Source organism: Pezoporus occidentalis, unplaced genomic scaffold, assembly GCF_034315485.1.
Source record: "Pezoporus occidentalis ecotype Australia unplaced genomic scaffold, CSIRO_AGI_Poc_V1 ctg63, whole genome shotgun sequence".
In the NCBI taxonomy this organism is placed as follows: Eukaryota; Metazoa; Chordata; class Aves; order Psittaciformes; family Psittacidae; genus Pezoporus; species Pezoporus occidentalis.
The window spans coordinates 8,201,417-8,214,262 of NW_026915977.1; the positions used below are offsets into that span (position 1 = coordinate 8,201,417).

At 51.9% G+C, this 12,846-nt stretch overlaps 1 protein-coding gene across 2 annotated transcripts; it reads left to right on the forward strand.

Annotated features, from left to right (window-relative positions):
- Nucleotides 1-87: 87 nt before the first annotated feature.
- LOC134174880 (ras-related GTP-binding protein A) lies at nucleotides 88-12,106 on the forward strand. 2 transcript variants are annotated; one of them, XM_062640212.1, is made up of 10 exons: nucleotides 88-311; nucleotides 769-802; nucleotides 2,444-2,543; nucleotides 3,476-3,542; nucleotides 4,237-4,459; nucleotides 6,563-6,658; nucleotides 7,519-7,641; nucleotides 9,837-9,928; nucleotides 10,759-10,874; nucleotides 11,619-12,106. In XM_062640212.1, exons 2-10 carry the CDS (start codon nucleotides 776-778, stop codon nucleotides 11,714-11,716), a joined length of 942 nt encoding a protein of 313 aa, XP_062496196.1. In that variant the 5' UTR covers nucleotides 88-311; nucleotides 769-775; the 3' UTR covers nucleotides 11,717-12,106. The 2 variants fall into 2 exon arrangements, with proteins under 2 accessions (XP_062496196.1, XP_062496197.1); XM_062640213.1 differs by lacking the exon at nucleotides 10,759-10,874.
- The last annotated feature ends 740 nt before the right edge of the window (nucleotides 12,107-12,846 follow it).

The following is a 12,846-nucleotide window of genomic DNA, read 5'->3' on the forward strand; positions in this document are numbered from 1 at the left end:
GCGCGCGGAAGAGGTGTTAAAACGCGGTTCGAGGAAGTCGGAAGAGGACACTGCAAGAAACAGCGGCAGCAATACAAAAAGACGTGATTGGTGGTTGTGTCTCGTGAGCGGCGCCGGGGGCGGGGGAGTCCCGGAGCGCCGCGGCGGGAGCGGGCGAGGCCCCGGTGGGGCTGCGGATCCACGCGAGGCCGCGGATTTGCGGCCTACCCCGGAGCGGGGGCGCTCGGGCACTGCGGAGCTCCGGCGGGCACCCCCGCCACCCCCTGCGGGCACCGCCGAGCCGCACCGGGAGGCGCCTCTCGCAGATAGAGGTAGCGGGGGGCGGTGGGGCCTGGCTGAGCAGCTGTGGGGCCCGGTGCGGCTGGGGGCGGGCTGGTGGGGCCGCCGCGCTCGTTGTGGGCTCAGGGGGGCTCCGGGGCCGGCCGCTGTATGCAAGGAGACCAGGGCGGGTGGCGGCTGCGCGGGGTCCCGCGGCTTCCCGGCGCCGGCCGCGTTGCTCCCGCTGAGGCCTGTTTGGCCGCGCAGTGACGGGAGTGCCGCTCGCCAGGGCCGGGTTGCAGGGTTCTCCAGCGGGGGGAGGCCGGTGCCAGCGATTCCCCCGGCGGCTGGAGCCGGAGCTGTCGAGTGCCCGATGGGGCGGAGGCTGGGGGGTGGTGTCAGTGCGGGAGCGCTTCCCTTTTTGCACCCGCTGCCCGCTCGGGATGGGATGCGGGGGTTGAAGTGGAGGCCTGAGGGCAGCAGCGATCTCAGGTGGTGTTTTCTCTGCAGGTGGGTGATGCCAAGCACAGCCATGAAGAAAAAGGTAAGAACCGAAATGCAGGTCCTCTGCAGTTGGGTTTTGCTTCCCTGTATTTGCTGATGTCGCTGTGTGTTTGCACCATATTGGGGTATTCTTTGGCTTTTGGGTGCCTCAGAGTCACAGATGTATCCTGTGCTTGAAGTCGTTGAAATGAGTTCGAGTTTGTTTGCTGGCTCATCTCGGAGCCGTCCATGGTAACTGCTGTGTGTTTGTGGTTCCTGTTGCAGAACCCTCTCTTGTGCCTCACACAGCATGAGGGGAGAGGAGACCCTCCTGAAGCACTTGTGTGGGGGCCTGTAGCTCACTGTGGGGAGAGCACAGTGTATCTGCAGGGCTTTGCTCTGAGAGGCTGATAGGTGTGAGCAGACCAGCCTGGCTCTCCGAGGAGAGCCCTTGTCACCACATCAGGTGTGTGCTCAGCGGCACAGGGATAACCTGTGCAACAGGATGGGCTGATTCTGCCTCTGCAGCCCTGAGGCTGTGGCTGCTGCTGGTGTCCAGTTGGGAAGTGAAGCTGGTGGCTCCCCAGCTGGTCTCTGGCACTGCTGCGGGCTGGGCAGGCCATGGGCTGGTTGTGCTCTGTTAAAGCGATCCTTGATGATAGACTCGGAGCTGTCAAAGGCTGGGTTTGCCTTTGTAGTCGGAACTTGTTTAACAGCTGTGTTTGAGCCTGTGCTGCTGGGGTGCTTCAGGTTGTATTTTTAGATCACAGTGTAGAGGCTTTCCTTGTGTGACTGGTGCCCCTCTTCTGCCTCCAGTCATCCCCTTTGGCTGCCAAAGGTGCTTCCTCGCCTTTGGCCCAGTGATCTGCACAGATCAAGGCTCAGGATGGGGCTTGGAGCAGCCTGCTCTAGTGGAGGGTGTCCCTGCCCATGGCAGGGTTTGGAACTGGATGAGCTTTGAGGTCCCTTCCAACGCAAACCAGTCTGGGATTCCATGACTCTGGCGTCAGGTGCCAAGATGACAGCTTGGTGACTTGACCTGGGCTGTCCCATCGGCTTCTAACATTCTGCTGCAACTTGAACTGTAATGTCTATTTCACCTCTTGGGGAAGAGAAAACAAGTCATGTTGTGATAAGGAAAGAGAAGTAATGGGTGCAGAATATCCATGCTGGGTGGGCATGGGATTGTTTCCAGCCTGGTCTTAAAGGCTTGAGAGAAAGGTGTTCTCTCATCTTGGCAAAGTCCTTTACTGCCTTACCCCGTGGCGCTGGTGCACTTGGGACTTATGTGAGTGCAAGGCATGGGATGGGGGAGGCTGGAGCAGCTCCTGCTCTCACCCAGTGCTGGTTCCCAATCCTCTGCCAGGATGCATTGGAAAAAGGGGCTGCACCTCAGGTGGTTGGAGCCTGGAAGGGCAGAGATTCCCAAGGGGCTGAGAGGCACAGGTCAGGAATGCAGCCAGGGTGGAAGGGGTTTCACCTGGCCCACAATTCAGTGGCCATGGATAGCACGGAGGGGTAAGGGTGTCCATCTCCTGCTTTCCCAGGTCCTCTCTTTGCCTCTCTCTTCTGGTGCATTCACATGTGAAATGTGTTGGTCTTGTGTTCTTGTGGCTTCAGCAGTAAGCTGTTCACCCTGAGAGGGGCAGAAAGCACTTGCTGCTCTGTAGTAGCTAATTCCTCTGTATTTTCTCCTTCCCAGGTGCTGCTGATGGGTAAAAGTGGGTCTGGGAAGACCAGCATGAGGTCCATTATCTTTGCAAACTACATCGCCAGGGACACGCGGCGTCTGGGTGCCACAAGTAAGAGCTCTCCTGTGTGAAGAGCGGGCTCTCAGGGTGCAAACCCCCTCTGTTAAAGGGGAGAGGCTGTTCCCTGCAGCAGTCCCACCTCTCCTCTGCGCTGGAGTGGGTGGGTGCTCATCCTCCCCACCTTACAGGAGCTTCACTGCTGAGTTCAGCTGAGGGCGGGTAGGGAGCTGGAGTGAAAGGGGAGGCGGCTCTGGGTTCAGTTTTGCTGCTTTATGGGTGAGCTTTTATCCTTAAATCTCTTTTTTGACCAGGAGGCAGCCATTGCTGCAGCTTCACCGACTGAGGAGTGTTCAGAGCCTCATGTGTGTTGGAGAAGCTTCCCTGTTGTTGGCCAGCTGATCACAGCACAGCTGGAGCACAGTGGTGTCTCTAAGCACCCAAGCTTGTGGCAGGGTGAGGCACTTGGCTTAATGTCTTGTGCCTTTTTTACCTCCAAAACCACTGATGTGAAAAAGCAATAAGTGATGCCTCTGCCGCAGAGGTAGGAGTTGTCAGGATCTGATGCTCCTCTCTGGGAAGCGCTGGTGAGGTGGTCTGCAGTCCCTCTTTGCCATATATGTGGCCTGTTCATAAAGTTCACATTCTCTGTGTTACTGATTTACTGTTTCTAAGGCTCGTTTAAGGCCTTGCAGGGTGTGCTGGATCTTGTGTCATTCTTAAACTATCACAAAGATCAGAGTACATGCTGCTAAAGGGAAACCTCCTGCTGTCCTTCTCTGGAGAGCAGTGTCCAAGGTAGGGAATAGAAAGGCTTGAATTACTCTAGGAGCTGTCTCTGTAGTGCCTTCAGCTACAGGTTTATATCCAGCAGTGGTGTTTGGATGGGATTTTACAAGCTGTGGGCTGTGAAGAGCAGCATTTTGGCTGCCCAAGGAGGTAGCTCTGAGCTGGGTTTGTGGTTCACTCCTGCTGTCTCTTTCCAGTTGACGTGGAGCACTCCCATGTTAGATTCCTAGGAAACCTGGTGTTAAACCTCTGGGACTGCGGAGGGTAGGTACTGTTTGATCTTCTGCCTTTGGAACTGCTGGGGTTAGCTCTGGGGATGGGACAAACCAGAGGGATGTGTGTGCTGCTTGTGTGGAGGCAATAGAACAAGCTTCACGTGTGCACTGTAAAACTGGTGCGACAGCTCTGGAAGGACGGATGCCACATCTTGGGTTGTGTGTGGAGGCCACGCTGCCTCTTGAGCTATCGCTGCGCAAAAGGCACGGTCTGTAAGTCCACCCTTCCCTTGCTGCCTGCTCCCTTGGGCTGGCAGCAAGCCTGAGCCCTTCACCTGGGCTTCTCCTGAGGCGGTGGGAGGTGACGCTGGGTTCAGAATTGCTCATCACCAGCTTGATCCAAACGGGTGCATGCTGAGAACTAAAACTGACCAAGGGGAGACTGAGATGAGCTCTTAGGCAGAAGCTCTTCCCTGTGAGGATGCTGAGGCACTGGCACAGGGTGCCCAGAGAAGCTGTGTCTGCCCCATCCCTGGCAGTGTTCAAGGCCAGGTTGGACACAGGGGCTTGAAGCAAGCTGCTCTAGTGGAAGGTGTCTCTGTCCGTGGCAGGGGGTTGGAACTGGATGAGCTTTAAGGGCCCTTCCAGCACAGCCCTTGTCTTTTATTCTGATTCCTGACAATGCTAAAGCCAGACCTGGTTGCTCTAATGGGAGTCTGCTTTGTTGCTCTGCTCCTTCTCAGACAGGACACCTTCATGGAGAACTACTTCACCAGCCAGCGGGACAACATCTTCCGCAACGTGGAAGTCCTCATCTATGTCTTTGATGTGGAGAGCCGTGAACTGGAGAAGGACATGCACTACTACCAGTCATGCTTGGAGGCAATCCTTCAGAACTCTCCCGATGCAAAGATCTTTTGTCTAGTGCACAAGATGGACTTGGTGCAGGAGGATCAGCGGGACTTGGTGAGAAGCTGATAGTTGCCATAGAAATGCTTTCAAATAGAGCATCTTTGTGCTAATGCAAGTTGTGATTTGATACTTCAAATCCAGCTCCACCACCGCTGTTCTTGGAAGGGTTTCTCAGATGTTAAATGTCAAAGCCCTCTAAGCTTTTTCTGCCTCTTGTGAATTTATGTCATCTCTTGCATATAGTGTGATGGAGAATGGAACTAATGACTTTTAATGACAACTACCCTAAGCCTTTTCCTTTATAACACTGATTCTGGTACTTCCACCAGACCTTGGCTCCCCAAAGGAGGTAGAACTGAAAGAAATCCAGTAACCTTGAACCCCCTGCTCACCATTTGGATGGCTTTGCACATGGTGCTGACAGTGGCAGTTGGTTTCTCTTTAGCTGTTGCTTTCAGTCCTGCATGGACTCTGTCCTAAAGTGTAATCAAAAAAACCCACCCAAAACCCCCTAAAAGAGTTGAAACTCTCCTATGTGACTGGAAGGTGGTTTCTGTCAGTTGGGTCTGTTCTCTGCTGAGAGAAAACACAGCTTTGTGGGTTAGACAAGCACATCGCTGGCTGCTGGGCCACTGCCTGGCTTGCAGCAGGTTTGGAGACCCCTTTAGGCTGTTGGCTTCTGTCTGAAGCAAGAAGTCTTATTAAACCATCCTGTGATTGCTGGTGAGTGTGTGCCTGGGCAGCCCAGAGGAGCCCTCTGGGTGCAACCGCAGCCTGACCTCCCTTGCAGACTGACTCTTCCACGTGCAGGCTGGTTTTGGATTGCTCTCAGTGCCTGAGAGGGCTGATCCTCTGCTTCCAGTTTTAGTTCTGCCTCCAGCTCAGTGCAGAAATGGCTCAGAGCTTGTCTGCATGGTTGATTCAAGGAGCTTTTCCTCACTTCCCTGTGGGCTGAAGGACGAGCCTAAAATCTTCTGCCCTGTCCAGATTTGCCTGGTGCAAATGCTGGTTTTGTGTGGTTATGCAGCCTCCAGTGAGGCCTTGAAGCAGAGGGTAGACAGAAGAGGGGCCTTGCTTCAGATATGCTTTCCATGTGTGTCCTTGCACACACATCGAGATCTGGTTTAAGGCATCTGCTACTCAGAAGAATATGCAAATACCCGTCCAAATCACTGTAAATCTTACTGAAGCCTTTGGTGTCCCAGGCCCCACATGGTACGTGTTGCCTCACGCAGCATTCCCTGGGGATTGGTTAATGTTCCATCACGTTCCTAAATGCAGTGTGCTGAGGTGCAGGTGTTGTTGTGCCTTCCCCTGCAGAGGCTCCTTGCTGGCTGCCCTGCTGCTTTACTAGCAGTCCTGCAGGAGCTGGCACAGCGTTCTCTGGGCTTTGTTGTTCCTCTGCTCCCCTTTTTCATAGCCATAACCTGTAAGGGCAGAGCATGGGGTGAGATGAGGAGGCTGTAGGAGTGCATGCCTTGGAGCTGCTTGTATTAATAGAATCCCGGACTGGTTTGTGTTGGCAGGGACCTTAAAGCTCATCCAGTTCCACCCCCTGCCATGGCCAGGGACACCTTCCACTAGAGCAGCTTGCTCCAAGCCCCTGTGTCCAACCTGGCCTTGAACACTGCCAGGGATGGGGCAGCCACAGCTTCTCTGGGCACCCTGTGCCAGCACCTCAGCACCCTCACAGGGAAGAGCTTCTGCCTAAGAGCTCATCTCAGTCTCTCCTCTGGCAGGTTAAAGCCATTTCCCCTTGTCCGGTCCCTACAGGCCCTTGTCAGAAGCCCCTCTCCAGAGTGATGACAGTCCTGTCCTGTTCTTAGTGACGAAGCTTTTTGCCTGTGACCAGGGACTTGTCAGAACTTGGGTCCTTGGAGACACTCACATGTGTCTGCTCCTATTCCCTCCACAACACCCATGGTTATTTCAGCTTTGAGTCCTGCTCAGATCTATGGCAGGACAGCCTCAGTCTACCTGACCCTGCTGCTCTGGAGGGGTTTCTCCGGCCTGGCCTGGCCAGCTCTGCTCTTGTCCTCTCTCCAGTGCTGTAGGTACTTGAGACGGGTTTGAAGTGCACGCTGCAAACACAGTACAGCAACCACGCCAAAGGCAGGAATATTGACACTCAGCTGCCAATCTCTTTTCTATTCCCAGATTTTCAAAGAGCGTGAGGAGGACTTGAAGCGCCTTTCCCGTCCCTTGGAATGTGTTTGTTTTAGAACTTCCATCTGGGATGAAACACTCTACAAGGTTTGTACAGCTTCCTCCCCACATCTGGCTGCTGCCTCTCCCACTTGAAAGCAAGAGCATGAGGAAGGCGAGTGGTTAGTTGCTGCTGGTTTGTTAATGGCCATCCCTTTTAGTTCTGCCACCACTGCTGGTGGCGATTAGCTGTTGTAAATGGCATCAGAGCATCCTGGCTTTAATTAGGACAAGTAAAACCCCACCACGTGTTGGAGTCACGGTGGCAGTATGTTAGTGCAGCTTAAACACTTTGCCTGGCTCCTTTAGAAACAACTTCTGCATCTTTTTAGTCATGTTTATCCAGCCTGAGTGTGGGGGGAAGCGTGTGGCCAGGCACTGACCCAAACCTGGGTCAGGAGGTGGCAGTGAGGTCAGCTGAGCTGAGCTTCGAGGATCTGAGTCTGAATGAGGACAGATGCCTATTAGAGCATCCCCTGTCCCTTCTGGCTTTGTCACTGACTCACTGGGTTAGATGAGAGCTTTGTGTTTGGAGCTGCCAAGTATCCCTCTGCATGCTGACCTTGCTCAAAATTAACAGAGACTCTGGAAACCTGAGCAGGTTTATCTGGGAGCAGAGAAGCATTGACAGCTTCAAACGAGGAGGATTTAAGCCTGTTAGTAGCAGTCTAGTTTCTCTGTGACTGTTGTGGAGAAGAACTTGACCTAAAGAAGAGTTTACTCAGGGCTGGGGTACCACTGGTGGTTTCCACTGTAGTAGAGATACATGGATATGGAGATGGGAGAAGCTTATCAGCCTTGCCGAGGCTATCAGCACCCAGAACTGGTTTGGAGTACGTTGCATTATGATAGGAGGGGGCAGAGAAGTGCGAACTCGGCCCTTATGTTGTGTCTTTCTTCATTGACAGGCTTGGTCCAGTATAGTCTATCAGCTGATCCCCAATGTCCAGCAGCTGGAAATGAACCTGAGGAACTTTGCTCAGATCATCGAGGCAGACGAAGTGCTTCTGTTTGAGAGAGCCACGTTCCTGGTGAATACAACAGCTCCGTCCTTCGGGTCCTCTGCCCAGCCTGGGACACGGTTTCCCCCTGGAAGGTGCTGTGGCAATAGCCCACAGAGAGGAGCCAGCGCCAGATGGCAGGAGGCCTCAATCCATACCTTGTGACACTGAAAGTAGCTGACATGGCTCCATGGCTCCAGGGACCTTCCCAAACTTCCACTTCTGGCAGTTTTGCTGAGGGCTTGATCAGCATTTCCCTTTTTCAGGCTATGAGAGGGTTTCATATCCCCATTCTGTTGCTGGCCATGGGACTTCCTTGAAAATGCCTTTCTGCACAGGGCAGGAACCTTCTGTACCTTCAGAAAAGCCTTTTCAGGGTTTTTAACTGGGCTTGATTACTTTCTCTTCTTCTTTTCTTTGTTTGATCTCTACAAACCCAGAGTATGGATGGGGAATCACAAGCGATGGGTTTACAACAGCTTTCAGAGTGACCAGTGTATAGTAACTCTGCTTCCAACCTGTTGTATCTGCAAAGTAAAATGTGTTGGTTAAACCCACCATTGCTGCATGTCCATCCATACTCTTGGTTTCGGGATGTGTCTCTTCAGACTCACACAGATCTCTTGCTGACCTGAGGAGTGGGTTTGATGTGTTGTTTTTCAAGTGCTTTCCTTGCTGGCCAAATGTCTGATTTTGAAGTGATGGAGGAACATGGAGAAGGAGCCGTTGCTTTGCTCACTACTTAAACTACCAGAAGTAAAGCCCCACCATTTGTGGCCAGTTCTGCTTTTGACCTTTTGCAGATAATAAGTGGTTCCACCCTGGTGTATGTAGCAGTACTTTGGTTAGAAGTACCTTTTTTACTGGAAAAGAATAATCTACAAAAAGCTGGTGCTGATCTCAGTGTTGTGGTCACTTTTAAGAGTCTTTTTCTTCTCAGTGTTTCTTTCATATATTTAAGCTTCCCTCAGGACTCTTTTCTCCTGAAGTGAAATCTTCCTCTGAAATTGTATTTAAATCACAATAACAGAAAAACCCATCTGGAGAGTTAAGGAACAAACCTGCATTCAGGGAAGGCTTTTGGTGTATAGAAGGCTTGCAGCCCTTGAACCTGGCTAAACCTGTACCAGTATGAATAACTGGGCAGGTTTAAAACAGTAGGAAATACATTGTCATTTAAAGGAGTTCTAAGGGAAAATAACAACCCCAAAACTTGGTTCTCACAAGGCTGTTAAATGTGACTCCACAGTTAGAAGAGTAAGAGTTTGACATCCTTGTGTGAGGTATCTGACGCTTCCAGTAGTGGTTGGTTTCATGATTCTGAAGAGCTTAAAGCACACAGCATAAGGCTTTAAAACACTCCTTTTTGGTTTGCTGTGAGAATGAAGATGGTGTAACTTGCACCGTGTGCCATTCCCCTCATGCAGTAATGTAGATCTCAGCCTCTTAGCTGATGAGGGTGAAGAGTGAAGGGCTGTGGGGTACCAGCTTGGTGAAGGTGGCTGGGATGATGCAGCTGTGGAACGTTTGCAAGGATTCCAAAACACCTGAGATCCTCTGGATCCCTGCAGCCAGGCCCCAAGGTCTGTGTGTTGCTGCTGGATTGTGGGAGGAGGAGGATGAGGGAATTGATGTGGGTGCAGGCAGCTTAGCACAGGCTTGATGTTACTCTGAACTGGTGGAGAGGGAGCTCCTGAGGAAACCAGCTGCCTTTGTTCTGCTTCTCCTGCGGAGGAGCTTTGGCTTTGAGGGCAGCGTGTGAGCATCCTGCCTGTTGCAGAATGTGAATTCCTCAGATTCACTCCTCAGGAGCCTGCAGCACAATAGCCTTGGGAAGTAAAAGCTATTCCAACACTGGTGAAGTGCCCAGTTCCTCTACTTAAGGCGGTGGCCTGGCATTTCCCCTCCTCTGCTTGCACCTTTTCTTTGAGTCAAGATTTAAACTGCTGCTGGGTTGGGGTACTCAGACCCCAAATGAGCAGTTTTGTCTCTTGTATGTCTTACAATACTTGCATCTGCCTGTGAAACGCTTCCTGGTGATTGTGTTACTGAGCTTGTTTCATCAAGAAAGCACCAGTCTTGTTGCAAACAGGTTCCAAGATTCAATAAGCCAAAGGCAAAGGGAATCTCAGTCCTGGTCACCACCTGCTTCCCATAAAAGCGTGAGGAATCTGCACTGACAGGAATCCCTCACTAACTCCCTGCTCTCTCCTTTTGTCTTCCAGGTCATTTCTCACTATCAGTGCAAAGAACAACGGGATGTCCACAGGTTTGAGAAGATCAGCAACATAATAAAGCAATTCAAGCTAAGCTGCAGGTGAGCTGGGTGCAGCATTGAGTGGGGAAGATCCCTCAGCAGGTACTGCAGTATTCTCCAGTCAAGCAGAGGCTCTCCACACTGATAAAAGTTCTGTGAAATGCTGCAGTTAAATTGCACCCTGCTTCAACACTGAGTTAATCGTTGTCCTTTGTGACTTCCTCCTTTGCTGCTGGTTGAAAGAGGTTTGGTTGGAAACCCATTTTCTTCTCCTCCTGGGCAAGGCAGGGAGGTTCCAGGACTGAAGTGATGATAAACTGCTGACAGTCAACTCGGGTGCTGCTGTGGGAGGAGGAGGTTTGCAAACGCTGTTTATTGATGTTTTGACTGGACAAGTGGGAAGTCTCTTGGCTTTTGAACCTCCTCCAGGTCCCACAGGCTGTTGGTAGTATCTGCAAGCGCTTGAAGCCTGGGCAGGATGGAGGAGGGCCCCTGTGTCTCACAGCTGTCTGCAGATGCTTCAGTGTTCAACTGTCCTTGTGCATGGCTGAGCTGTCACATCCATGGGGCAAGTGACAGTGCATGGGCACAGCAGCCTCTGTGGGGTTGTGTATCTTGAGTTACCTTTGCCATTCCATGTGCAAATCACTTCAGAGTGTTCTCAGCCTAAAGTAGAGAGTATTTTTGTTAAAAGAGAATAAAACCCAACAACCAAACATGTGGTCACACCTGGTGTCCCCTGCCAAGTGGGACTCAAACACTTCTTTGTTACCAACAGCTCATATAAAGGGATGTTTGCTCTGTGGGCACCGAAGCTTATGGAGCAGTGCTACAGCAATCAGTCATTTACTCTGGTTTTCCCTTTCTTTCCCTTTTGTCTCCCCTCTCAGTAAGCTGGCAGCTTCTTTCCAGAGCATGGAGGTCAGGAACTCAAACTTTGCTGCTTTCATCGACATCTTTACATCAAATACATATGTGATGGTGGTTATGTCAGACCCTTCCATACGTAAGTTGAAACAAAGATCAAGCCCTTGGCCTGTGTGTGTTTGCAGGGACGGAAAGGTGAATGGGTCTGGTTTAAACTGTGTTTCCCTTGCGAAACAACAGACACTGGGTAAAGCAGAGAACCTGATTGTAATGAAAAGACAGGGAGGGATTTGAGCAGGGGGTGGCTAAAAAAGTGACCAGAGGAGGCAAGAAGACGTGTGCCTGGAGAGCTGAGCTGTGTGTTTCTGTGAGTGGAGGGGACTGCTCTAACAGATGTGACCTGATTTAGTAGCTCGTGTCTAATAACCTATTTTGGGCTGTTCTCTGGCAGCCCTGGTGATGTTTGGAGAGGAAGCAGAGCTGGATCCTGTTGGAGCTCTTGCTCTTACTGCCTGGACCGTCTTGATGGGCCAATGCTTCTAATTATAGCAGCATCTATTTATCTTAAGGAAGAAGCTGCAGGCGGCAGCGCCAGCCCTTGGGGGCACAGAGGGACTGTTTAACTGTTCACACAGCTCCAGTTGAAACCGCTCTAGAGAGGGTTTGAGGTGCTTGAGAGACACTCTGTGGTGGACACTGTGTGGCTGACACTGTGCTCCAGCACCCTGCCACGAGCAGGGACACTTTCCACTAGATCAGGATGCCCCAAGCCCTGCAGGCTTTGAGGAGTGGGGTTAAAATAAGAGAGTTTGGGGATGAGGATGTTGCTTTCTCACATCCCTTCTAACTTGTTCCTGTCTCCCCTGTCCGTGCTCTGCCCTAGCCTCTGCGGCCACGCTGATCAACATCCGCAATGCCAGAAAACACTTTGAGAAGCTGGAGAGAGTGGATGGACCAAAGCACAGCCTGCTCATGCGCTGAGCCCAGGCCCCAGCACAAGGGCTCCCGGGGGGAGAAGAGATGGATTGGAACTACTTATTTTTTAGGAGAATCTAATAATGTGGGTGTGTGTCGGGTTTGAGATGAGTTGTGCTGCTTTGTTCTTGCTCCCTTTGACGGTGGACACTAGGCTGGAAACACTGCGGACCTTCCAAAGAGACTTCCCTGGCGTGCATGGGGTTGGGAACCAGGAGGGACAGGGGACATGCTCCTGGTTGGCACCATGTACCCGGCAGAGCTGGTTCGGCTGTTTGGCTCCCAGGTAGAAGTGACAGGAACGGAACAGTCACTGTCCTATTGGCTGGGTCTAGAACACATTTATAAATTTCTCCTTGTCTTCAAGTCATGAGAATAAATTTTTGCTACCAGGGATTTCGGATCCAAGAGCTTCGGGAAGTGGGATTTCTTCCTTCTGAAACCCTGGCAGGCTGATGTGCGGTAGCTGCGTTCCTCATGGTCAGACTCAAGGCCAGTCCAAAGTTTCATTTAAGATAATGTGTTTGGCACATCAATTCTTGACATTCCTGTCTTATTTTGTTCATGGTTTATGTGTGCTATTACCACTGAGCACAGGAACAGGCACTGTGAGTTAGGGGAACCTGTGGCTTGCAGGGTGGCAGCTGATGCTGTCAGCTCTTCCTGATTTTTCTCTCTTGCTGCATCAAATTACTATATAAAAAGGGCAGTGGTGGGTGAGCCTGGCTCCTCTGTTCTCCAGGTGGTGCTTGCCCCCTCAATCCTTGCACACAGGCAAGCTGGGATTGGGGGTCTGCAGATCTGCTGGTGCTCTGTTGGACCTTGGAAGTGGTGCCCCATCCCTGGCAGTGTTCAAGGCCAGGTTGGATGGGGCTTGGAGCACCCTGCTCTAGTGGAAGGTGTCCCTGCCTGTGGCAGTGGTTGGAACTGGGTGAACTTTAAGGTCCCTTCCAACACAAACCAGGCTGGGATCCCTGTCAGAGAGGGGCTTGCCAAGATTCCTATCAATGAATCAGGTGTTTGAGCTTCTGGAGAACTTGTGAATGGGCTGGAGCTGCAGCAGAGGGATTCCCTTTGTCTTCAGTGTTTGCAGATATGGAATACAGTGCTGGTCCTGTTGTGGGAGCAGCAAATCT